This window comes from Phascolarctos cinereus, unplaced genomic scaffold, assembly GCF_003287225.1.
Source record: "Phascolarctos cinereus isolate Bilbo 61053 unplaced genomic scaffold, phaCin_HiC Scaffold_5;HRSCAF=322, whole genome shotgun sequence".
Taxonomy (NCBI): Eukaryota; Metazoa; Chordata; class Mammalia; order Diprotodontia; family Phascolarctidae; genus Phascolarctos; species Phascolarctos cinereus.
In genome coordinates, this window is record NW_027555958.1 from 335340133 (window position 1) to 335365928 (window position 25796).

A 25796-nucleotide genomic window follows, 5' to 3' on the forward strand; every position below is an offset into this window, starting at 1 on the left:
TACTCCGAAATTCCATTTTTGATCCAACCAAGCCCATATTATTGGGTATGGAAATATTTCCTTTGCATCTCAAAATCATGATACTGAAATATTATTTAATATAAACAGTTTTTATCCAAGTATAAAAAAATTTCTTAGTGTATGCAAATACATTTCTGTCTTTGCAAGGAGAGTTATTAAGTTCTTTCTTCCATCAGTTGTATTTAGGAAATGCAATTTAAATGTCCATCATGTGGTAGGGGAAAGTCGTGTTCTGAGGCTCTTTTAATATGATAGAAAAATACACTGTCCTTAGGGGGTTGTAAATTTTTGGCATTGAGCCAGGCTGAGACTTCTGCTATATTAGCATTAATCTGAAATATCTTTTTTTAAAACCCAACCAGGCCAAAGATTACTGAGCATGGGGATGCATTTCAAATTATGAAATAAAAATTCAAGACTCAATTACCTAGCACAGTACCTCATTATCCTGTTCATTTTTAACTTCATTCTCCCATATTACATTGTATCTCCAAACCATCATAAATCCATTCCAAATACATGGGCATTACAAAAGGCACTTTTATTTTCTTCAATCCCCAATAACACAAACTAATAAAGTTTCTTGGTTGTCTAGTTGCATTCTTCATATGTGTATGAATCACAAAAACTCTAGGGTTTGGTTTTCATTTTTCAATAGAATTTCATGAATTCCCATGGAATAAGAGGCCTATCAGGATATCTCAAAATGCATTGGAATATTTCCTTCACGCTTTTAAAACTTCTTTCATATCTATCTTTGTTCAATAACATGCACGTAACAAAAATATTCATCATAATGCATCAAACATAAGGTCACGGACAAAAGTGACACAGAATGGGCCAGCATGGATAGGTTGCAATCTGCACTATTGGAGGGAATTCCCAGATCAACGAGATACAGATTCATTTCTGTATTTGAGTCCTTAAGCATTCCAATTTTCTATCACATCACCCACATATTGGATTTTTTTTGTCTTTTTTTTGTTTCTTTTTTTAGGCAATTGGGGTTAAGTGACTTGCTCAGGGTCTCACAGCTAGTAAGTGTCAAGTGTTTGGTCTGAGGCCGGATTTGAACTCAGGTCCTCCTGACTTCAGGGCCAGTGCTCTATCCACTGCACCACCTAGCTGCCCCACATATTGGATTTTAAAACCGACATCTTATTCATGACGCAGCAAAAATATTGGTTGGGAAAGTTTTACCAGTAGCCACTTCTCTACACACCTGTGATGAATAGTATAGTCTATGCAGGGCAAGTTTTAGAGCAGGTTGATAAATTATTTTATTGTCTGTGGACCTTCTGCAGGTTGAGTCAGCTGGTGGAAAACTTTATATTTTATTTTTAAGACTGGAATAAAATAGCAACTTCTGACTGAATCCTTTGAGAGCCAAGGTGGTTATCTTTCTTAGTAACTTTCATGCGTCATGATGAGGTTGAGTGAGTTGTACATATGACCACACTGCATCAAGTTGGAAAAATTTTAACAACTGTCCTGCCCTCCTCCTGGCCTGCTCCCTCCCCATCGCAGGTCTGAAATCAATACTAAGCTTTGCCAAGAAGATTCTTGGCAAGAAGGAAGACCCCTGAGTTTGGAAAGCCTGCAGCACATCAGAAACACAATCTCCTTTCCATCACCATGTTTGCCTTGTCACTGATACTCAGTTGCTGGCTTGGGACTATGCTCAGGTTATGGGACATTTTAACCTACAGCCAATACATTTGTGATTTGGTACTTTCCTCTGGATTATCTACTTTTATACTTTCTCCTGATCCATTTGAGCATTTAATTTCTTTTGTGTTTGATGAATCACTTTTATTGTGGCTTGCTCTGTTCATGAGGCTTGATTTCCCCTGAGTGGTAAGGACTAAGGGGAAAGAGATGGAATGGGAATAAGAGGGACCTAAGACTTCAACAGTATAAGGAGCTCTCATTGAGTACCTTCTTCTGCAGATGACAAGTGTCTCTGCAACTAAAAGCAGAAGTGAATGTGGGTTGTCCATGTTTTTGACTGCATTCAAGTACTGTATCCAAGAACAGCCCCTGGCTCTGTAAGTCCCAACAGGCACTACATTGTGTGCACACAGTTGTGCCACAGCCCATTGTAGAGAAAATGTGAGTGGAGAAAAGGAGACATGAAAATCTTGCATTACTTAAGAATCAGTTGTATCGGGAAGCAACAGGTTATCTTCAAATTACTGACTTCCATTATCATTATGGAGATTGTCTCTAGCTTAGGAATATCTCCTATTTGTAAGGCACTTTACAATACCAAAAGCACTTTCCTCAAAACAACTCCTAGCATACAAAATCTAAATAATGGCATTTTATTTGTACAGATAAGCAAACTGGGGCTCAGGAAGGAAAACTGTTTGGACCCAGGTCCTGAAGCTAGTTACTGGCAGGACTGGGATAAATAAATAACAAGCTGGAGCATGCATGGAAGAAGGTATCTATGAGAGTCAGTAGATGCAAAACCATACTGTTTGAACATTGGTTGAATGTGGCAAGAGGGTTGGTTTCATAGCCAGGGGACCTGAGCCCTAGCTTAGTTAGGTAGCACAACAGGTAGAATGCTGGAACTGGAATCAGGAAGACCTGAGTTCAAATCTAGCCTCAGGCACTAATTGGCTGCGTGACATTGAGCAAGTAATTTAACCACTTTCAGCTTCAGTTCCTCATCTGTAGAAGGAGGATAATACTAGCATCTAACTCTCAGAATTATTATGAGAATAAAATGACAATGTTTCAAAGTGTTCCACAAATCCTAATGCAGTACATAAATGTTAGCAATTGTTATTACTACTACTCATGTGAGCTTGGCCACCTGACTTCATCTCTCTGGGTTTGATCTTGCTCTAACTGTAAAATGAAGGGATCAGACCAGATCACCTCTGAGGTTCCTTCCAGCTCTGAATCTATGAGTTTATAAATAATGCTTTTAAAAAAGAAAATACATAAGACCACTGAAACAACCAGATGAGTTCTAAAGGGAGATCACCTAGCTGTAAGTGCTCCTTAGTCCTAGGATGAAGAGATCCACTGTGTCACACTTTGAAGCAGTGGTCCTCATGATTCATAGCCTTTGAGACAAAGGCATGGAATTGGCAGATGAACTGTTTTTTGGAGTTGATCATAAGATAGTAATAAGAAAGGTGAGCTTTCAAGGAAATTTTTTTTATAATCAGATAGAAAATGACTGGGCTAGAAGGAATTTGTATTTTATCTGATTAGCATTTACTGAATTTCTCTACTAGGTGTTGCAGAACTAAATAGAACATAGAAAAGATGACCCCCTACCCTCTAGAAATTTACAGTATAGACAAGCAAGACACACCAGACCTATGCATTTATATCTATAGGATTTCTTTGCTTGAAGTGTGCAAGAGGGAATTCACATTTTTTTTTTCCTCTCTGGTAAATGTTGCCCATGTGGATTAGGTCAATTGAACTTTGATTAGAGAGCCTAATATAAGATTATTCATGATTAAGGGTATAGTGGAACTATTCATGTTGGCCATTAGCATTGGACCATGCTTGGATTTCTACATTAGAACTCCGAGTTCTTTTTTTGTGGTGGCAAAGAATTGGAAATTGAGGGGATATTCATAAATTGGGGAATGGATGAACAAGTTGTGGCCTATGATTATGATGAAATACTATTGCGCTATAAAAAGGATGAGCAGAATGCTTTCAGAAAAACCTGGGAAGACTTACATGAACTGATGCAAAGTGAAGTGAGCAGAACCAGAAAACCACTGTACACAGTACCAGCAATATTATATAATGATCAATTGTGAACGACAGCTATTCGTAGCAATACAAAGATCCAAGACAATTCTGAAGGACCTATGATGAAAAATGCTATCCACCTCCAGAAGAAAAACTGATGGAATCTGAATGCATATTGAAACATACAGTTTTTAAACTTTATTTTTGTTTCTTTTTTGTTTGTGTTTTCTTTCACAACATGATTAATACAGTTTGCATTACTGCACAGGTATAATCTTTATCAAATTGCTAGCCTTCTCAATGAAGGGGGAGGAAATTTGGAATTAAAAATTAAAAAAAATAAAAGTTTAAAAAATTGTACATGTAATTAGAAAAAAATAAAATATTAAAATTAAACAATAACAACAAAAACTGAGCTCTTAGCCTGATTTCCTATAAGTCTGGAATGTCTTCAGATTTTTTCCCCTTTTTGTTTAGTACTAAGCCTATTAGTATGTCTCTAATTGATTCTAAGTTTAATGAAAAAAAATCTGGAATATAACAAATGGTCCACTACAAATTCATTTTTATTTTCCTTTTGTTTTCTGTTTTTAAGATTTTGTTCATCTGTTTCCAACCAGCCTCCTGAAAAGAACCAGTGAGGAAAGAAAATCAATCATCCAAAGGAAAATAAAGGCTGATTCAACTGGTTCCCATGCAATTAAACAGTGTCAGAAAAAGAAAAAAAAGAATAAAAAGCCAAACCAGGTTCATTTTACATGCCATGTGAGAGAAGAGAGGCCAGTGTAGCATACTGAATGGAATAGAGGTGGGAGAGATGGGGTTTGAATTCTGCCTTAGACCTTTAGTAGCAGGGGTGAACTTTGGCAAATTGGAGCTCAATGACCTCTAAGGTCCATTCTAGCTCTAAATCTGTCATCCTATTAATCAAAAGGATCATGATTTACCCAGCTCCTCTTCCAATTCAACTTGGGTCACTTGAATACTCTCTGCCTGAGTTTCCTGCCCTCTAAAATGGTGACAGTAGATTCTGCCTTCTAATGTCTGCCTATTAGTTTACTGAGAATTGATCAGTTCATCTTTATAATGTGCTTATTTCTTCAGATTATAAAAAGGAAATACCTTTCATGGAACTACCATTTTCTGGCAAGAATTAAAAAAGAACTAGTAACTCAGGTCACTGACTAATCAATCTACTGAGAACTAAGTACAAAGCAAATTAATTACTCTACTCAAAAGTGTATCATTTTAGATATGCAAGATGACATGTCAAGGAGGGCTTCATTTCTTTCCTTCTGCCCATCAACTTACAGAAAAAGGGCAATAGTAGCCTAACGTGATTTAAGAATGGGTATAATTAATTCCATCTCAAAGGAGTAGTAACAGAAGTAGGTATATTACAAACCTATCAAGGAGCATTAAGTACACTAGTTATTCATTTATACCAATACTTTCTTTTTGTTTGTTTTGTTTTGGTTTTTTTTAGGCAATTGGGGTTAAGTGACTTGCCCAAGGTCACATAGCTAGTAAGCCTCAAGTGTTTTGGTCCGAGGATTTGAACTCAGGTGCTCCTGACTTCAGGGCCGGTGCCCTATCCACTGCGCAACCTAGCTGCCCCCCAATACTTTCTTTGATGTAATAAACCATTGCTATTAGAATCATTATACTGAGTGTATATCTCCCAGCCCCTTTTTCTCAGAGGTGGGTGAATATGGATATGAAGCCCTATATGTAATACTGGGCTTGGCTGGTGAGCCAGTTTTGTTGAAACAATTTTTTCTCCTTTTCATTTTAAATATTCTTTGTATTAAGGGATGATTCTCTGGCTAGGGGATGGGAGAGACATATTGGAAAATGAAAGTTATATTTTAAAGGATAAATAAAATTTAAAAAAAGATTCAAAATTAATTTTAAGAAACAAGTAGTGTATTCAGGAAAGGAATGTTTGTTACTAAATCATTCTTTCACATATTAAATCCCTTCCCTCAAGTCATGCCTAGAGGTGACACTAACTCCAGTGTGATCTTTCCAGAAATGAGAATTCACTGAGGCAGGATAATGGATAATTTGGGACTTACAGTTGGCTTGAGTGATGAATTTCAGAAATGCATTTCTCTACCCATTTCTACCTCACCAGATTTCTACTGATAACCACAACAATCCATTCTTAAGACCCTAATTATGCTTCTTCTGCTTGTCTTGACATTCAGTCTCTAGGATAAAAGGAGTTGTATTATATGTAAACCAATTACAGAGAGCAGATGAATTTAACAAGAAGGAAACATATGTCATGTGATCATCCAATCATATGCTTTCCTTAATTACAATGAGAGAAACATTAGTTATAGCATATTTAAAATCAATTCTAAATCCTGGTGATGAATTTTAAAACCAGAATAGAGAGTGGGTCATGCTTTAATTTAGGATAGTTATTTCATGGGCTCATGGGAATGCAAGATAACAAAGGGGGAAAAAAGGTTGTTTAAATAATAGAGGTTTTGAACTGCCTATCTGCCTGGCTCAAAGGCATTTGGACAGTGAGCTAGCTGGGTTGGGAATATGACAGGCTATATTCCATAGCACATACTATAAGATGTCTGATAAAAACAAAAAGACAACATAATTAAAGGAAACCATTTTAGCTTAAAGAAATTAGCATGGCTTTAGTTCTATGTGATTGAGCTTAGGTAGCTCCATTATTATCTATAAAATGGGTACAGTAACAACTACCTCAGAGGATTATTGTGAGGATCAAATGAGACAAGCTTGAAAGTGCCATGAAAACTGCAAAATGTAGGTCACTGTTATCATCATCGATTTCTTATAATTAATATGCCATCATATTATTATATGTTTTTGTATAGTACTTTATAGTGCTATATAATAATTATAATATACTATATATAATATACAAATATAATATCAAATAATTACTAGACTGAAAGTGCAACAATAGGCTCAAAAGTAGTAATAACAAGGGGGAGACCCACATAATTTGGACTGGCATTTTTCTGTTTGTATAGCAGAGACAGAAGATACTATCTTCTCTCCATATAATTTGTCTTATGGTAGCACCAGGAAATGGTGATGGTGAAGCCCAGGAAGGCTGTTATAAGTTCATCCTTCTCCATGTGCAGGACTCTCATTGGCCTCATAAATATGTTTACAGTATGGAGAACCTTCTGCCAGATGAGGTATGGGAATATGAATGAATCTCCTTTTGTCCCCAAGTCATTGTCACTTTCACTTGGGCAAGCAGGAAAACATGGGAAGCTGTTTGGGCAGTTAAATGTGAAGGGCAAAGAATAAAGATTCATTCATCCATCCATCCATCCATTCATCCATCTATCCATTTTCCAAAGGAACAAAGCTCTGTATATAGCAGACTCAGCAAATAGCTGGTGAATGACTAAAAGAGGCTGAGCATTTCCCAGGGAGGGGGTCCCCTTTTATTTGACATCATCAATGTCTTTTGACATAATCACATTCTACAAGGTGAATATTTTTCATTTTTGTCCTCTGTACAAATGGACAAGACAAATTACTTGCCTGTGTTCTGACACTTACATGTATTGGTGAGGCAGGGTCAGGCTGAACACTCTAAAACACAAATCAGAGGTGTCAGTGAGATCATTTGATGTTTTAAATTACATATATGCACAAGTACATTGGCCTGATAAGAAATAGCTTTGGTCTTGCCTTTAAAAGGGAATACTGGCAACTGGCCATAACGAGGCAGAAGAGCAGGAGCCATATGTCTTTGCAGAAGCCTTGGTTCAGTGTTAGAAATCCAAGCAGAGAGACCAGAATGATGAGTAAAACAGCAAATACATTTTCCTTAATGTCCTCAGTTCTATGGAAAGATAAAAATAAGGGGGAATGTTAAGACTCTCTCTATTAAATAGAGAAAAACTCTATGTTTCTGATGAGATCGATAGTCAAAATTTATTACCCTTTAAATAAAATTTTGAGCTCTGTAAAAGAATAAGCATTTGTGAAGCTATGCCCTATTAGGTGGCAGGCACTGTGTGCTAAACACTTTATGGTTGTCTTATTTGATCTTGATAACAACTCTGAGAGGTAGGTGCTACTATCACCATTTTACAAGATGAAGAAATCAAGCCTGACAGAGCTAAGTGACTTGCCTGGAGTCACACAGCAAATTAAGTGTCTGAGCTGGATTTGAACTCAGGTCTTTCTGATTCCAGGCCCAGCACTCTCTCCACTGCACCATGTAGCTGCCTTATAATTGGCCAAAAATTTTAGTCTCTTTGAAGAGAGAGAGAGAGAGAGAGACAGACAGACAGACAGACAGACAGAGACAGACAGAAACAGACCGAAAGACAGAGACAGACAAAGAAAGACAGGGAGAGACAGAGAGACAGACAGAGAAAGACAGAGACAGAGACAGAGGGAGAGGGAGAGAGAACAGACATCATGGAGGGACTGTTAGCCTTGGAGTCAGGATGACCTGAGTTCAAATTTGGTCTCACACATTTACTATGTGATTCTGGATCACTAACTTAACTTCTTAGTACCCCAGGCAGCTAAAACTATCATCTATAGGTGAGCTGCCTATAGTTTAATTGGTTTCTATAAATAGTTCTCATCAGTGTGGGAAACTTCTCATAGGTAACTTGCATGTAATGTAGCCTTAAAGTTTCCTTAGAAACTTAGAGGATGGGGCAGCTAGGTAGTGCAGTGGATAGAATCAGGAGGACTTGAGTTCAAATCTAACCTCAAACACTTGCCACCTAATAGCTTTGTGACCCTAGGCAAGCCACAACTTAAATTGCCTCCAAAATTAATTAAAAAAAAAAAAAGAAAGAAACTTAGAGGAGAATTAATTCACTCATGGTCCTACAGCCAACATAGATTGGAAGTAGGACTTGATCCCAGGTCAAAGGATCATAAATCTAGAACTGGAAGGGATCTCAGAGGCCACCTCATCCAAACCCTTTGTTTTACATGAAAAAAAAAAACGGAGGCCCAGGGAACTTAAATGACTTTCCCAAGGTTACACAGGAAGCAAGTATCAGAGACAGGATTTGAACCCAGGTTCTCTGAATATAGAGCTTTTCCCATTGTACCATGTCCTCCTGACCAAGGATGGACTGCTTTGGAACCCCCTACATTGATTAAATCACATGTAATATACATACAAACACACGTACACACATATAATGTCTGGGACAACTCTACACACACAAATATACATACATATACATGTGTATGCACATATGTATGTGTGTATATGTAAATACGTATATGTTTATATCACTCCCAATTAAATGTAGTTAACAAGATACTTTAAGCTTATCAGGTTAAGAAAATCTCTTTGAGTTATTGAATCAAGCAATCAAATACATACAATGGCATGAATAATTCCTAGATAGATCTATTAATCCACCAAAAGTGCAATCTAAGTTTGAATCAATTTTTAACCAGTTGGGAAGGAGTAAAGTGCTTCCACCTATTGGATGATATCAGATGACCAAATGCATTAGAACTGGTTGAAATAATTAGACTTCTGGACCTCTGTATATCCATGAAGGAGATTCTAAAAGAAGCCTGCTTTAGAAGTATTTGGAGAAGGCAGACCCTTTGAGCCTGTAGCAGAGTCAGCGAAGTGTGAGAGACAGAGGAAGTGTCCCATTTCTCACACCCCTCCTTCTCCTTTAAAACATTAGGAACATCTTGAAGAGCCCAGACCAATAACAATGTATCCCAGCTGGTACTTCATAGAGAATAAACTGGACACATTGAGGAAAAACAGCTTCAGTTAGCATGATTTATCTTTTTGGGGCAGAAAGACTGGCAGTTTCCAGACTATATACAAATGTCTTGATTCTCAGGGACCAGCAGAGAGTTACATTATAACTCAGGAGGATTACTAGCATAGATAAAAGGCCTTCTCAAAGCTGTAGCTGTGAGTTAACACTGTGGTCACATAGGTTCTTTAAGCCATGAGCTCTTTCCCCTGGATTACATATGCACTTGTGGAAAAGTGCATCACAGGTTGCTTTTTTTTTCTGGGGTGGGGGGAAATGTTTTTGTACCAATAGTCTTACTATACTATCTCAATTAATATCCTTTTCTGAAAGCTAAGTCTGAGTGAGTTGTAATTAATGAGGAACATACTATTGCAGGCTCATGATAATAATCCCAAAGGGAGCAGTCAACTTCTCTCTGTGGACCTAGCCTGCCAATTCAAGTGGGTATTGGGAAGTAGCTCCAGTTCTACATGCATATCTTATTTATCTATAGTTGTTTACATGTTATATGTCCCATTAAATTATAAACATCTTAAAAGCAGGGACTGTGTTTTGCCTTTCTTCATATTCCCAGTTCTTTAGCCCAGTGCCTGGCAAGTACTAGGCACTTAATAAAACGCTTCTTCACTTGACTGTCTCAAAAAATACTAGCATTCTTTCCACTATACTACATTGACTAAAGCTATGAAGGTTAACAACAGTAAACATTCTCCTTTATAAAGTTTTTATTTTTAACAAACTCAGGTTTTATGTTTTAAATTTCTGAGCAAAATGTGTCCTTTTGGCTTTGTGAATTTTTAAATGAACTTAGAAAACACATAAAAATGTCTATATAGATGAAAGATTAAGGCTGGTTATGCGAATATTGAAAAACTCAAAATTAATATTGAATGAACATCACATGCTTACATGGAATGTTCAAGGATAATGTATTATCTTGGATTATTAGTTAAGTGTTAAACATTCATTTTAAGTGAGTATCCCTTGGGAAACTTGGTATTGCTAAGAGGACCATTACCATTCTATTTTCTGACATTTCAGTACTGATATTTACAATCCTAATTTTGTAGTACTTTTTTTTTAAGTATGTGATCTCACAATTAAAGACTACTGAAAAGAGTAGTCACTGGGGGGACATGATACAACTGAACAAGCATTCAGCCTTTGCTGCATTGCCTCCTGGTTGGTATTTAACTAAGAAATCTTAGCATTTTCCTGGATAGGTTTAGTAATAGCATCATGTATTTGCAAAACAGTATTATAATCAGGAAATCAATTCACCCACAACAGTTACCTTTACATTCGTATTGCTATCTTTTCTATCCTTTGATGTGGAGAAGAAAACTAACTGAGACACTAGAATGTTTCCATCTCTACCTTAAATTACCACCACCATTATCACAAACTGAACCTGGAAGTACATGAGGAGCCAAAGGGTAATCTAGCAAATCCTCAGGAAAGTCAAGGGGAAACCTCACCGTCTGGTTGATTTACAGAATACCTTTGTCCAGACCACTCAAAGCCCTTTGCCTTCTTTCTGAAAATGTGGAAAATAAAGATGAAAAGATTGTTGTTGCTGTCAATTCTCCTCCTGCTCCTCCTCTTCTTCCTCTTCCTCCTTTTCTTCTTATTGATCTTCCTCATTTTTCTCCTTCTCCTTCTTTCCCCTCCCCCTTCTCTTCCTTTTCTCCCCTCCTCTCTTCTTCACTGTCATCAAGAAGTATTTATTAAATGCTAACTATATGCCAAAAACTATGCTAATCCCCACTCCTCCCACTAAAAAAAACCCAACAGGTAAACTATGCTCTCTGTCCCTAAGGAGTTCATATTCTAATAAGGGAGATAATATTCAACATGTTGTATGTATAAGATATATACAGTGTAAATTAAAAGTAAAATTAAGAGGAAAGACAATATGTAAACAACTATATGCATACAAGACAACTTGAGTTTGTTTTTCCAGTTTGTCAACTGCCTATCTACCTCCCATTTTGGTCTTTAGGTTCAAGGAAGGAAAAAAGCAATGAACCAATGAGAAATAGGTCAAAGGAAAATTTTAGTCATTTCATCTTCTCAAAAGTGAGACAGCAAATTTAAGGCTCTTCCCTCTCCACCAAAAAATGGCATAACACTTTCCTTTGTCCCCAGGTCCCTTCTTCACACTCCCCATGTCAAGCACTTCTCTTTACTATGATGCTGCTGGGTTGCCAAACATTTTTGCAAAAAATATTCAAACCTCTCTTCAAGGATGAAATAGATCAAAGATATCACAGACTCAGAAGCTGAACCTAGAATTAATTGCATGAAGCAGAAGGCTGCTCTAGAAAATGCTTAGAAAAATCAAGGGGAAAACCTCACAATCTGACTGATTTACAGAGTGCCTTTCTTCAGACCACTCAAAGTCCTTTGCCCTCTATTTGCAGATGGGGAACCTGAAGCCAAAAAGGTGTGCAAGATTCTTTCTGATCAGAAAGTACTGTAGAATATCATTGACAGACCAAACCACACTGCCCAAATTGATTCTAGAAAGTTCTATTGCCAAATATCCTGCACTAATTACTAAATACATGATTTCTTAAATTTTAATGATCCTTTTGCCTAGGTTTTGAGTTTCTAGCAATGGAGGCATATCGTTTTTGAACATTCCTGGGGTTCCCAGAAGCATCTTGTACTTTTCTTTTAAGTGAGATACAGCTGTACACCACTCATCAGGTACTTCTGTTGTACATCTTAGTGATGTACAGGCTTACCGATCCAGCAGTGCCAACAAGGTAAGTCGATCATACCAGACTTTAATCCACTTGCCAGGAAAAATGATAAATTTGTAGAACTGCTCTCGGTTAAATTTTTTGGGGGCTGAGGAGCATGAAGACTCTTCCAGATCTTGACTTAGATGCTTTTAAATAGAAAAGATATGATATCACGTTGACATATTATTGTTACGATCAGAAATTCAAACTTTCAAATGTGAAAAGCAGATGTTCAGTTTCAGAATATTATATGAACATGTTCTCAAAATGGATGTTAAGAAAAGGGTTCTAATTGATGGGAGGATATTTCTTACCAATGCAACTAATTTTCTGTAGACCTAATGATACATACCTGAAATCATGCCAATAATACATCACATCAACATATCACTGTTAATTAAAGGCAGAAATTGCAAACAAAAACAATTTTGCATAAAATGAGAATTTGGCAACAGAATACTTTGTAGGATTTGCTGTGAAAATCCAGCAAGACATTTCATTTACATATTTCAATGCTTTAAAGATCTGTGATTTTTGTCAGTATAAGTACTACACCAACAAAACCTTTTCAGTCTGGCAGGATCTAGAAACTGAACACTGCTGGTGTATTCTTCAATCACCAAATAATCCATTGCTATAAGATTTGAGTTAATGTTTAGTGGAGATAGTAGAAAACTTCAACGCTTAATGGGAAAAACATTTAATTAATATGTAATCCATAAACAAATATTTATTCAATATTTGCTGTGTTCCAGATACTAGGTGCTGGGAACATAAATACAAAAAATGAGACAGCCTCTGTTCAAGGAACTTCAAGGAACTTAAATTCCATTGGGGGTTACATGTTCACTCATAAGTAAATTTAAGATAGAACCAAAAAAAATACATGCAAATATAACAAATTAAACATATGTAATACTTTAAGGTTGAAAAATTGTTTTCCTTGCTACACTCCTGGGGAGTAGAAAGTACAAGCCCTAGTCTCTCTCCTGAGCTATAATAATCAGCCATCCCCAACTATCTTCTGGACATCTTGAAACAGATAACTAGCAAGCTTTTCAAATTCAACACATCCCAAACAAAACTCATTATCTTTGTTCTCTCCTTAACTATTTTATTATTGTCAAGAGCACCACCATCCTCCAATTTCAGACTTCAACCCTGATATCATCATTTACTCCACACTTTCACTCCTCATAGCTGATCTATTGCCAAGTTTTGTCATTTCTACCTTTCCAACATCTCTCACACACATTTCTTTCTCTACACTCATACGTTAACTACCATAGTTCAGGCACTCATCACCTCTCCCTTAGAAGGCAACTACCTTCTTACCAGTCTCCTTGGGGAGCAAAGGAAGGGGAAAGAAGCATTTATGAAACACCTACTATTTTCAGGCATTATGCTAAGCATTTAAAAAATTTTTTAACCTCACAATAACTCTGGGAGGTAGGTGCTATTACCATCCCCACTTAACAGTTGAGGAAACTGAGGCACACAGAAATGATTTGCTCATGGTTACATAGCTAGGAAGTGTCTGAGGCTGGATTGGAACTCAAGTCTTCTTGACTCCAGGTTCAGTGACCATTGAGCCACCCATGGGACTATGCTAGCTAACTGCCAATAGTCAGGTCTGGAACTCTCTCTACTCCAATCCATCCTTTATTCAACTACCAATGTGAGTCTTCTAAAGTATAGGTTTCATCATTTCAGTCCCTTGTTCCACAAGCTCCCATGGTTCCCTATTTTTTGTGTCTAGAATAAAATATAGACTTCTCTGTTTGGTATTTAAAGCTCTTCAAAACCTGGCCACTTTCTAAAGAGTTCTAGTCTTCTTCGACTTTGCTCTCCATCATGCACTCCACAGTCTACCTACAGTGGCCTACCAGGTTTTCCTTGGACATGATATACCACTCCCCACCTTAGCTTTTCAATCATCTTTCCCCTGCATGCCTGCTCCTTCACTTCTGTTTCTTAGTTTCCCTGGCTTCCAAAAGACTCAGTTCAAAGCCCACCATCTGCAGGCAACCTCCTCCTTTTAGATGATCTTCCATTAACTCTTTATGCATCTCATTTTGTGTCTAGTGATTTATATGTCGTCTTTCCCGCTTAAATGTAACCTCCTTGAAGGTAGTGATGGTTCTGCCTTGCTTTATATCTCCTGACCTGTGCCTGGCATATAGTAAGTGTTAAATAATATTTGTTGACTGACTGAGAAATATGACCCACTTTAAGAAACTCTAATATAAAAAATTAATAAAACACACAAAGGTGGGCAATGATATTCAGATCACCAGGGGCTTCAGTTTCTTCATTTTTAAAATAGTTGAAATAGATGTCTTTCATATTTCTAGTATCCCAAGAGTCTAAGGAGGCTTAACATTACAGAAGGTTTTATCCCTTATTCAAGTAGTAAGTTGCTCTAGTACATAGCTGAAATGTGATTGAGCATTTCTATTGCCTGGGAGTATACTTTTGCTCATTCAGCCATTGAATTTAGGCTAACTCTAAGCTAGGGCAGCTAGGTGGCACAGTGGATAGAGTCTCCCTGCTTGATGTGAGGAAGACTCACCTTTCTGAATTCAAATCTGGCCTCGGACATGTCACTTAACCCTGTTTGTCTCAGTTCCTCATCTGTCAAATGAACTGGAGAAGGAAATGACGAACCACTCCAGCGTCTTTGATAAGGAAACCCCAAATGGAGTCATGAAGAGTCAGATATGACTGAAACATCTGAACAATAAAATGTTGAACAGAGATATAGGAAGAGCTAAAGAAATGTCTGCCTCATAAACAACAGAGTTGGCAAATTTCCATGGTGAGATAGTATTAAAGGGACACAGTAGTAGAATAAGCAACAATACCTGGGATAAATGACTCAGTTTTTCTGACCTTTGACTTCCCAACTTCATAATAGAGATAAATGTCTGATAGATGTACTGAATTTGAATCAGAGAATGCTTGAAATGCTCTCTGAACTACAGTAATCATCTCATTCTCCATTTTACAAAGTCAATTTTCCAGATAACAAAAGTTTATTATTTTAAATATCATAACTCATTTTAGTTTAACCTTTATGGATGGCAAATTCCTAAAATATACTACCTACTTCTCTGACTTCTTAAATCATACATATTAAATAAAAATTGATATTTCTTTGTTGTTTCATACTACTCGCCATGAATGTCAGCAACTTTATTTTGCCTTACTCTGGAAGTATCTCAGAACTTTTCATCCCTACCTTTAATAGACCAAGGTCTCTATAGGTTTTGAGTATCTTTTGTTTAATTTTAAATAGAGTCTTTCTATGTAGAATGCAAGCTTCTTGTGGTCAGGAATTATTTTATTTTGTCACTATTACCAGCACCTAGCACAGTGACGCCAACATTAATAAAACCTTAAAATTCTGAGTTGATTTAAATTTGTCGAATTCCTGTCAAATTATCAGCTGTTGTCCCTTTATGTTGCTGAATCTTCCCAGTTCGAATTTTAATTTCTTGTTTCTAATCTGCTGCATACTAGGAAGCAATATAAAAACTTGCTAGAATTTCATGAAAATAAAAGTTAACAGGCTGTGAATGAGGGTCTGAGAAGCTCTGATGTGAGCAAATTACATGAATTTAGTTCATATGTTAGTGACAGCTATTATAGCCTCTCAGAGGCCTCCATTGCTTCCTTTCAGATTCTAGTTTATCTTTTAGAGAGATGAAGTTGTGGAAGATGTCACCTCTGAATAAGTGAGATATTGCTTATTTCATTTAGGTGGCATAGTTGAATTTGAAGTCAGGAAAACCTGAGTTGGAATCCTGCCTAAAATACCTCCTAGTTGTCTGTCTCTAAGCAATTTATACCACCACTACCATCAACATCTTCATCATCATCATCATCATCATCATCATCATCATCATCATCATCATTCTCATTAATATTGTGACTGAAGGTTTGCAAAGTATTTTTATAGTTATTATCTCATTTTATCCTCACAAGAAATCAAGGTGCTATTATTATCCCCATTTTGCAGATGAGAAAAACTAAAGCAGACAGGCAGTAAGTGACTTGTCTAGGGTCACACAGTTAGAAAGTGTCTGAGGATGAGTGTGATATCAGTTCTTCCAGACTCCAGGTTCAATGGGCTAACCCCAGTGCCATGTCAGCCTCAGCTTCCTCTTCTATACAGAGAATAGTCACAACATCTACTGCACAGAGTTGTAATGAGGATCTAATGAGACACCTTATAAAGTGCTTTGTTAACCTCAAAGACATGCATAACTGCTTGCTGTTATTAATTCTGTTCTTGGCAGAAATTCCATTTCAATACAGAAGTAAAGTACAATCAAAGTTCAGTTATCTGAAATACAATTCTCAGCACCTTCAAGTTTCTGGGATAGCTCTTGCCCCAGAAGTAGGAATGGGAAATGAGAAAGTGTTAAGACATATCTCCCAAATCCCTTTGTAGGTAAAGAAGCACCTCTTGAGGGCCAAGAAATACCTAACAGCTGACAAGAGCTGAAGACTTGAAGGTCATACTTGATATGCTGTGATTGGTGAGTTACCTGAACAAAAGAAAAGGAATTCTCTGATTGACTGGTGTTGACTATAAAGGTCAGCCTTTCTGTGCTGAAAAGCAGGAAGAAGTGACAAGTGACCAAAGAAACTAGAACAAAGAAAAGTGAAAAAAAGGAAAGGGAAGGGACCAACAGATGCCAGTAATGAGAACATCCGAACTTGTGACAGTTAAGAAGAGTGATGGGGGCAGCAAGCAACAGATACTCTAACTGGAGGAAAAAGAAACCCAGGGATGAAGAGAAAGAAGTTAGACAGCTCTTCAATCTGGGGAAGGGAGGAGAGTAGCGGTGGAATAAGCAGCTCTCTGGGTTGCATTTTATTGTTCTCAGAGGCATCATTATGACATGCTGATGGGATGCTGATCAGAAGAGGTCAGCAAATGAGGGCAGGAGAGGAGATTCACAGTATAAAGTATGAAAGAATGTTGCAGTGATACTTTCAAACTACAGTGATATACCAAGCTACAAAGTGAGTACATATAAGTAGTGTGTCATCAAAAACCATATCCTGATATTGATGCCAAACTTCCTCCAATGAGAGGATAAGGGAGGAATCATTAAATAATTGTGCTAAACCTTTAATGTGAAAATGGACATTGCACATGACTCTAGCTTCCCTCAAATCTCAACTCATATAGTATCTCTTGCATGAGGTCTTCCCCAGCTATTAATGCCTCACTCTGAAAAAAATTATCTTAAGCATTTATTTTGCATATGCTTACATGCATAGATACTGTCTCCTCTGATAGAAAGTGAGCTCCTTAAGACAAAAACTGTTTCATTTTTGTTTCTGTATCCCCAGTGATAGATACTGGGTGCTGAATAATATTTGTTGATTGATTTATCTGCCCTAAATGATAAAAGAACTCTGAAAGGGCAGGTGCTCTATTACTTTGTAGATTCTTAAATCATCCAAATACAGATCAGTGCCAAATGATGAATCTCTCTATGAATCAGGCCAGCTGAATTATGTTATTTGAGTAGTTCCCAATTAAAAGAACTGAAGATCTCCTATCAGTGACCCAGTATTCACTGAAGACAAAATGTTTTTATGAGAAAATATTGTTAACTGAGATGTATGGATTTTCAGAAGGATGGCTTTGCTATTTCAAGATGAGAGACAGTATTAAATGGCTGAACAAAGTGAAAAAAAGATAAAAAAAATTATGAAGAGAATTTTATGGAATATTCAGAGAACTAATTTCTGAGCACATTCTATCCTCTGAACAATTTTATGATGGTGAAGAAATCACTTGGTATTGACAATTTCTCTTCTGGCAGGGGCCAGCGAATTGTTTCCCCTAGGATTTAAGCAGAAGAAGGAAGCAGTTGACTTTCTTCATGTTTTTGCATTGCAGGCACTTTCAGTGATTAGAAATTTTGATCATCCTAGAATTTTGAAAGATATTACTCATGTATATGTTGTTTACAAAGTGCAAGTTTATACACACACACACACATAAGAAATGTGAATGTTTGTTGGACAAGTAAACACAATGACTACACTATTTCTTAGGAAAGAGACACAGGAGGGCTTCCAGCACCTCTCTCACTAGCAGGTTCACTTTTGATCTGGTCAGACAGGAAGACAGGAAAGGAGTCATAATAAGGGGTTAAATAACATTCCTTTATTCTAGTGTAGTCTTCTTAAAGAGAGTTTGCTACAGAATTCCCTAACAACCCTCCTCGCAGGGGCCATACAGGGGAGGCAGCTACCCCTCCTCTCAGTGGGGTAAATCGAGACCAGCACAACTTATGCACTGCCCTAAATCCCCTCAAGCCTCAATGGGGCCTGGTTGAGGCAAATACGCAGATTCCCTTTCCCAAGCCTTGATGGGAGCTGATCAAGGTACGCACAGCATTCCAGCCTGCACATTCACCCCTAAGGAGGTCCCCAGTCACTGACCAGTGCCCACTTGCTTTATAGGGCAACAGACAAAGAAGGCATGTTGCCAGAAATAGCCTCACAATTTCACATCACTTCCCCCTATATCTAGTGACTGTACAGTAGAAACTTTTCTGAACCGTCATCATAAGAACTCAAATCTAACACCTGGGAAGTAGAGATTGTTATGGCTATGGATCCTGGGAAGAAAACTCTAAGAAAGAATAACAAAAAATCCATTTTGCATGCACTAAAATTCACCTTACTTACAATGTTCTATCCCCTTTTCTGTTACATTAAATGGAAAATAATTTTCAAAGTAATAGGTTTAATTGAGGAGAGTTCAGTTTTACTGAGCAAAGAGGACTACTAAGCTAGTTCTATATGTTTTTTTAAACCATTTTCTCAACCCCCGATTTTACTTTGCTGTGGTATTATGCATAATAAGAAATATTGTCACAGAGGAGGTTCCATGAAAAAGTTGATCTATCATTCAGAGACTATATGGGACTTTCAATGTTAAAATATTAAAGACACATTTTTTAAACCATTGCTTGATAAATGAATTCTCTTCAAAGTCAAACATTAAGGAGTAGTTGATCATGGGGGAAGGGAACAAGCATTTATTAAGCACTACTATGTTTCAAGCACTGTGCTAAGCACTTTACAAATATTATCTCCTTGGATCCTCACCACAACTCCAGGAAGTAAGTACTATTATTATACCCAGTTTTCAGTTGGGAAAACAGATAAACAGAGGTTAAGTGACTTTCAGCCCAGGATCCTACAGCTAGTAGCCAGTAAATGTCTGAGAATGGATTTGAACTCAGGTCTTTCTGACTTCAGGTCCAGCACTCTGGCCATTGTCCCACTTTGCTGCCTCAATCATATCAGTAAAATGTTATCTTCTAATGATTTGTGGTTTTTGGAGTAAGCCCTTTCCCAAATAGCCTAGCAAAAAATCTTAAAATGCTAAAGGACACTTCTTCATACACCATGAAAAAAATGAAAATAGAAGTATGGTTACAAGCTGATAAACACCGTGATTGTAGGCCCATGTGTTAGTGATGGAGATATCATGACATGTTTTTAATAGTACCGATAAGATAGATTCCTCAGACAAAAGCAAAGATGATTTTACAAGAAGTAAGAGATCCAGGGGGAGAAAGCTATAGGTATAGATAACAAAACTCTGGACTGAACAATAACGATAAGGAAAATAATGAAAGGCAATATGGCAGGGATGATATAGGACTGACCTTAAAGTCAGGAAGGTTCAAGACTTGCCTCTCATCCGTGGTGATTGTGTGATCCTGGGCAAGTCACTTAATCTCTTAGTGTCTTGGACAATCATCTGAGACTACAAATTATAGTCAAACTGCCATTCTGTATTGGGGTGGGAGGAGTTTCAGGAATGGAATTCCACATGCCAGTGAAATTTCAGGTCAGAAGAAGAGAAGGAAATAATAATAATAACAATGATGATGATGAATCCAACTACAATGTCTTATTAAGCATTTGATTTTCAAGGGTTACATCAAGCTATATGGCTCCACTGAAAAACACCTCATGGAATCTATCTCCAATGGTATATAAACGATATATAAATGATATTTAAAAGATTCCAAAAATACAAAATTCTTAATGTATGCAAAAGAAATATAGAGATCGAAGGCTGCAAACTTGAATCTCGAAGGCACATTAAATCATCGAATGAAATTGATCACCTCCAAGCCTAAGACGTTGATCAAAAAGATATCAAGGAAAGATTGTGACTGAATACATAAAAAGACAAACTGGCATCCTCAAGTCAAATATGAATGGGAAGAACATATTTAAAGCAAATAAAACTTATACAATACAAGTCTTAATTTATACTTTAGGAACTATATTGAGTACTGCAGCAGATTTGGAAAGTATCCTAATAAAAATTCATACAATATTAATAAAGAGAAGGAGAAGGGTATGTTACCCTAAGGTAGCTATGGAAAAATTAATAACACTTCCTTGACAAAAAGGAGGGGGAGAGGTAAGAGACATTCTTAAAGAATATGATAAATAAAACTTGTAATACTTTTAGATCAAGCATATAGCATTTCATGAAGCAGTCTTCATAAAGATTGGTAATAGATATGTGGTATTGGATTTGTCAAATATAACTGGATGGAGCCTATGAAATGGAAAAGGTCTAAGAGTAGAATTCAAAGGTTCCCCTCCACAGGTGACATTCTCATGAACTCAGGCAACAATGTGTTGAACAAATAACTGAGTCATTGGATTTCTTTGTTGAAATGGAAAATTTTATGATGATGATGCAGGACCAAGTTATTTCCAATAGATATTACAGAACAGTTTTCCTTAACGGGAAGGTTTCACCTCACACCTAGAAAATTGGCCACGGCAACAAAATATGGGAATTATCAATATCAAAAGTGTGTGGAAAGACAGGTATTCTAAAAGCATTGTTGGTGGAGCTGTGAATTAATACAACAATTTTGGGAAGGGATTTGAAATCATTCAAATAAAGTGACTGAAGTACTCCTATCACTTGACCCAAAGATTCTCCCTTTTCATTTTTGATAAAATTTGTTTTCCCTCTATCAAAGGCATAACCATTCTCTCAGTCATCCAGGCTCACAACATATAGGTAATCCTTAACTCTTTACTCTCTCTCATGTCCCCCATACCCAATCAGTGCTCAAACCTTGTCATTTGTACCTTCTTAATATCTCTGATACATATGCCTTTCTCTCCTCTGACAATGCAAACACCCTATTGCAGGCCCTCAACACCTTACATCAGGATTATTGTAATGAACTGCTGGTTCGTCTCCCTGCCTTAAGTATCTCCCCACTTTAGTTCATCCTCAACTTGCCTGTCAGATTGATCTACCTAAAGCACATGTCTGATCATGTCACCTCCTAGGCAATAAACAAACTTCAGTAGCTTCCTATAACCTCCAGGATCAATCCTCTGATATTCGATGCCCTTCATAACCTGGCCCTGTCCTACCTTTCCAAACTTCCTACATGTTACTCCTCTCTACCTACACCCCTGCCCTGTGTACTTTCTGACCTAGTCACATAAACATCCTTGCTATTCTTCCGACAATATACTTCATCTCTTAACTCTAAGCATTTTCACTATTTGTCGTCCACGCCTGGAATTCTCTCCCTCCTCATCTCAATCTTTTGGCTTCCCTCAAGTCCCAGCTCAAATCCCACCTTTCATAAGAAATCTTTCTCATTCCCTTTTAATGTTAGTTCCTTCCCTCTAAGATGATCTCCAACATATCCTGTCTGTATCTGGGAGGAAAAAAAAAAGAAAGAATAGAAAGAAAAAAAATCACCGTAGAGGAGAAAGGCAGGGTTGACACTGGTTGATCTAGGTTAAATGAGTTGCTGCAAAGTGATTACATTTAAGGAACTAGTAACAAATATGAGTATATTTTATGCTAATGGATACAGAATGAGGTTACTGGAAATAGTAATCACAGCAACAACCAAAGCACATATAAAAAATCTAAACCCATATTTCTCAAATTGTGTTCCATAGAGCCCTGTTGTATTAGATAATGTGAAGAGGAGGTAAATGAAAAATTTTCAACATTTCCATTTCCCCTCTATTAAATATAGAATTACATCTAAAGTGTTTATGATATGCAACAACTTTTTAGTATAAAAATAACTGGTATTTTCTGCCCTAAGGATATTCCATGTCTTATGACCCCAGATCAACTTTATGGGTTCCATCAATCTATTTCAAATCTGAAAGTTTTCCACAGGCAAATTAATTTGGGAAGCTCTGGTCTAAACATAGTTCTTTCTTCTCACCATACATAAGTGGAGTGCCCTCTACTGAACTAGAGTGGGAAAACATCACAGAAATGCAATGTAGCTACTACCATTAGAGGGATAGGATCCACTTTGGCTAGCTTTTCAAGAAACACCACCATAATCCCATAGTTAAAGAATATGACCTACTGGAATATTAGGAGCAGTGATATTACAGTGTACCCGTGGGGTTTCCGACTGGGTCCTCCGAGCCACCATGAGTAAAAGCTGCTGTTGGAGGGCACTCAATGCTGGCTCCCCAGAAGATGGTTCTTGACTGGCAGAAGTTGTGGTGCTGGAGGAGCTGAAGTGTCTTTCACTACAAATGGGTAAAACAGGAAAAAAATAATAATGTTTTGTAAATGTTGGAAGTTATTTTAGTTCACGTACACATGTGTAACACACACATACAGGGGAAAGTAAGCTGAATGAAATCTCCCCCTTGGTGAATATGAGCTCCCTGAGGGCATAGATTATTGTGGGGTTTTTTATTATTATTATCTTTGCTTTGTAACCCTAGCACTTAGAAATAGATTCTTTCACATAGTAGGCAATTTAATAAATGCTTGTTTAATTGAATTAAAGATTGGCAGTGGGCAGACCATAATGCATATAGAAAAGACATTCCACAGCAAAAGATAATAGTCAGTTTCAGCCAGCAAAGGAATAGTCTTGCTTATAAACAGGATTATTACATGACATACAGGTTGCACTGACTCTTAGGGCCACTGAATATCTGGTAGCCTAGGAGATAAACTCAACTTTTTATACCTAAATGGGCAGGGAGTTATCAACAGTCATAAGTTATCTCCTTGTAACTGTGAATAGTGGCCTGGAATCTTGGGAATGTACTTGCTTTGTGGAAGCTGTTTAATCCTTGTGATACTCTGTTTTAAACACTGCCATTTTCCTTCACAGCAACTGAGATAATATCTTTCCATCCAACCTCTCCTCTTGAAACCAAATTTTCCCAAATCAGACAGTTAAGTTACTGTAGATTGAATTCTATATCCCTTCAAACAACCAATCATAAACACATATTTATTAAGCATCTATTATGTGTCAGGCACTTTAATAAGCAGGGGGGTTACAAGTATAAAGAAAGAAGTCATCCATACTGGGAATGGTGCTGGAGAGTGGCTGCTTTCTTTAATTACTTTTCCACTGTTCTCAGTTCTCCCCTAAGTGGCATGGACCTTCTCATATATTGACTTATGCTGTTCTGGGCACTTTCTCTCCCAGGTGGAAGCTACTAGCGTGGTAGAAAGAATCTTTGTTCTATATAGACTGAGATGTTTCCTGCAACGGGAACACAAATATTGTCCTTAGGATTTAGTTGGTCCAGAGGCCTAGAGTTTGAACCATTAGCATGGATTCCTTGTCATCTGAGCATAAAAACCTACCCTATGGGGATCTAGGATGCTGGAAGTTTAGCAGAATTCTCACTGCCATGCAAAATGCCTTTCTGATCCAGTATTGCTGCCATGGTAAATATGGAGGCAGAGGTGGCTAGCATGGTTTGTTTGTTTTTTTTTTTTTTCAGTAATAAAACAATTATTTTAATATTTTATTACAAATAAAGTAATTTTGTTGCACTTTATAAGCTACAAGTACTTCATTATATTCCAAAAATAGACTTGAATCACTGGTATGAGATAACGCTGGCCTAGAATATTTGAGATTAATTTGTAGGTTTCAGCCCCAATGATATGGTTCTCAAAGTTGAAGTAGGGGAAGGGAAATGTGGATAAAAGAGAAAGCATCTATCTCAGCCTATGTAAAACAAATGGTATTCCTACCAAGTGGAGTCACAAAACTGGGCCATTCAGATACCCAACATCTGTAGGGTTCCAACATCACTGCCCTCAGAATTGGAATCTCACCCCAGGGAGTAATAGGTACCAACACATACTCAAGCTCACTGGGCATACCTGGCTATAGCTGCCAGCTTCTATATGTCACCATAATCCTCACTCTCCCCTCACTCCCTAAGAGTGAATGAATACAAATGAATAAGTATGTTAAATGTGGTCCATAACAGAATATTTTCCCTTAACAAGATGTTGATATCTAATAAGTTTTCTTTTCATTTGTATATGAAGTGTCCCAAAAGTCTTACTGTAATTCAAGCTTTAATAACCTGAAATATTAATAATCATTAGATAATAATTCTATGTAAATAATCAAATAATATAATTAAATGATGTTATTTTATAATAATAATTTAATAATTAAGCTTTACTAAACTTAAACTACACTAGGACTTTTGGAATACCCTGTAGATGTGTATCTGTGTATGTATGTATGCACTGGATTTGGAAGTTAGAATGAAAGCATATCTCATAGGATTATGGTCGAAATAGAGACATGGAAAGAATAGAAATGAGGAGGTTTGCTTATATGACATTCATAATGATGACATTCATTCAGGGGTAAAAAGAAATGTGCAGGTTCTCTCTCCTCCAATTTATTTGGGGCTTTACCTGTTTTATAGATTCTCCCTCCTCATTCTTGGTTCCACCAACAAGCACCATATCTGAGATGTATCAAATTTCTATTGATTTTGTACTGATAATATGTAAACAAGGCAACTGATCACGTACAGAGCTTGACTTACTTGACTTACAAAGCTCTCCGTTACTAAATATCTGTGACTTTTTTTTTTGCCTTTCTGCCTAGGAGTGAGAAGAGACTGAGGATTAAGGCTTATCTTCAAAAGCAATTAAAATCTTCTGGGATCCACATCTAAAAATGACCCCAGGTTTTAGAAGATCTGCACCTAAAACATGTCCTCAAATTGCTCAGTGTTCTGAACCCAAGTAACTCCAATTAACAAAATCCTTGATTCATATTCTTTCAGCTACCATACTACATCACTCTAATCAGTTTCTCTCCTTCCAGTATCCACACAAATATTCTACTTCCTTTCTCCACACACACAAACTCATTATCTGTCCAAATGGTATCACAAAGTTAATGCCAGGGGCCAGCCTCTTAACATGCCTACTCCACTGATTACCCACAACAGGAGAACGTCCTGAGCATTCCTTTATAGCTCAGTGGGCAATTCATAATAACAGGCAGCTGGGAGGCCTCTTTGACTTGGATATACAACTGTTTTCCCTATTAGCTCTAGCAGCATTCAGGAACAAAGAGTATAAAAAAACCACAAAACAGTGAAAGTGAAGAAGGTAGGAAAAAAAGGGCACAGGTAATACTAACAGAGGACATACAAAGGA

General features: G+C 37.2%; 1 protein-coding gene across 1 annotated transcript in view; it reads right to left on the reverse strand.

The window, feature by feature from the left end:
• The window catches only part of PCNX2 (pecanex 2), a 363956-nt gene that overhangs the window by 256222 nt on the left and 81938 nt on the right, over nucleotides 1–25796 (reverse strand). Inside the window, 4 exon segments of the mRNA XM_021000480.2 lie at nucleotides 7318–7350; nucleotides 7450–7603; nucleotides 12275–12420; nucleotides 22708–22876. Of these exon segments, the coding sequence (XP_020856139.2) occupies nucleotides 7318–7350; nucleotides 7450–7603; nucleotides 12275–12420; nucleotides 22708–22876 (502 nt within the window).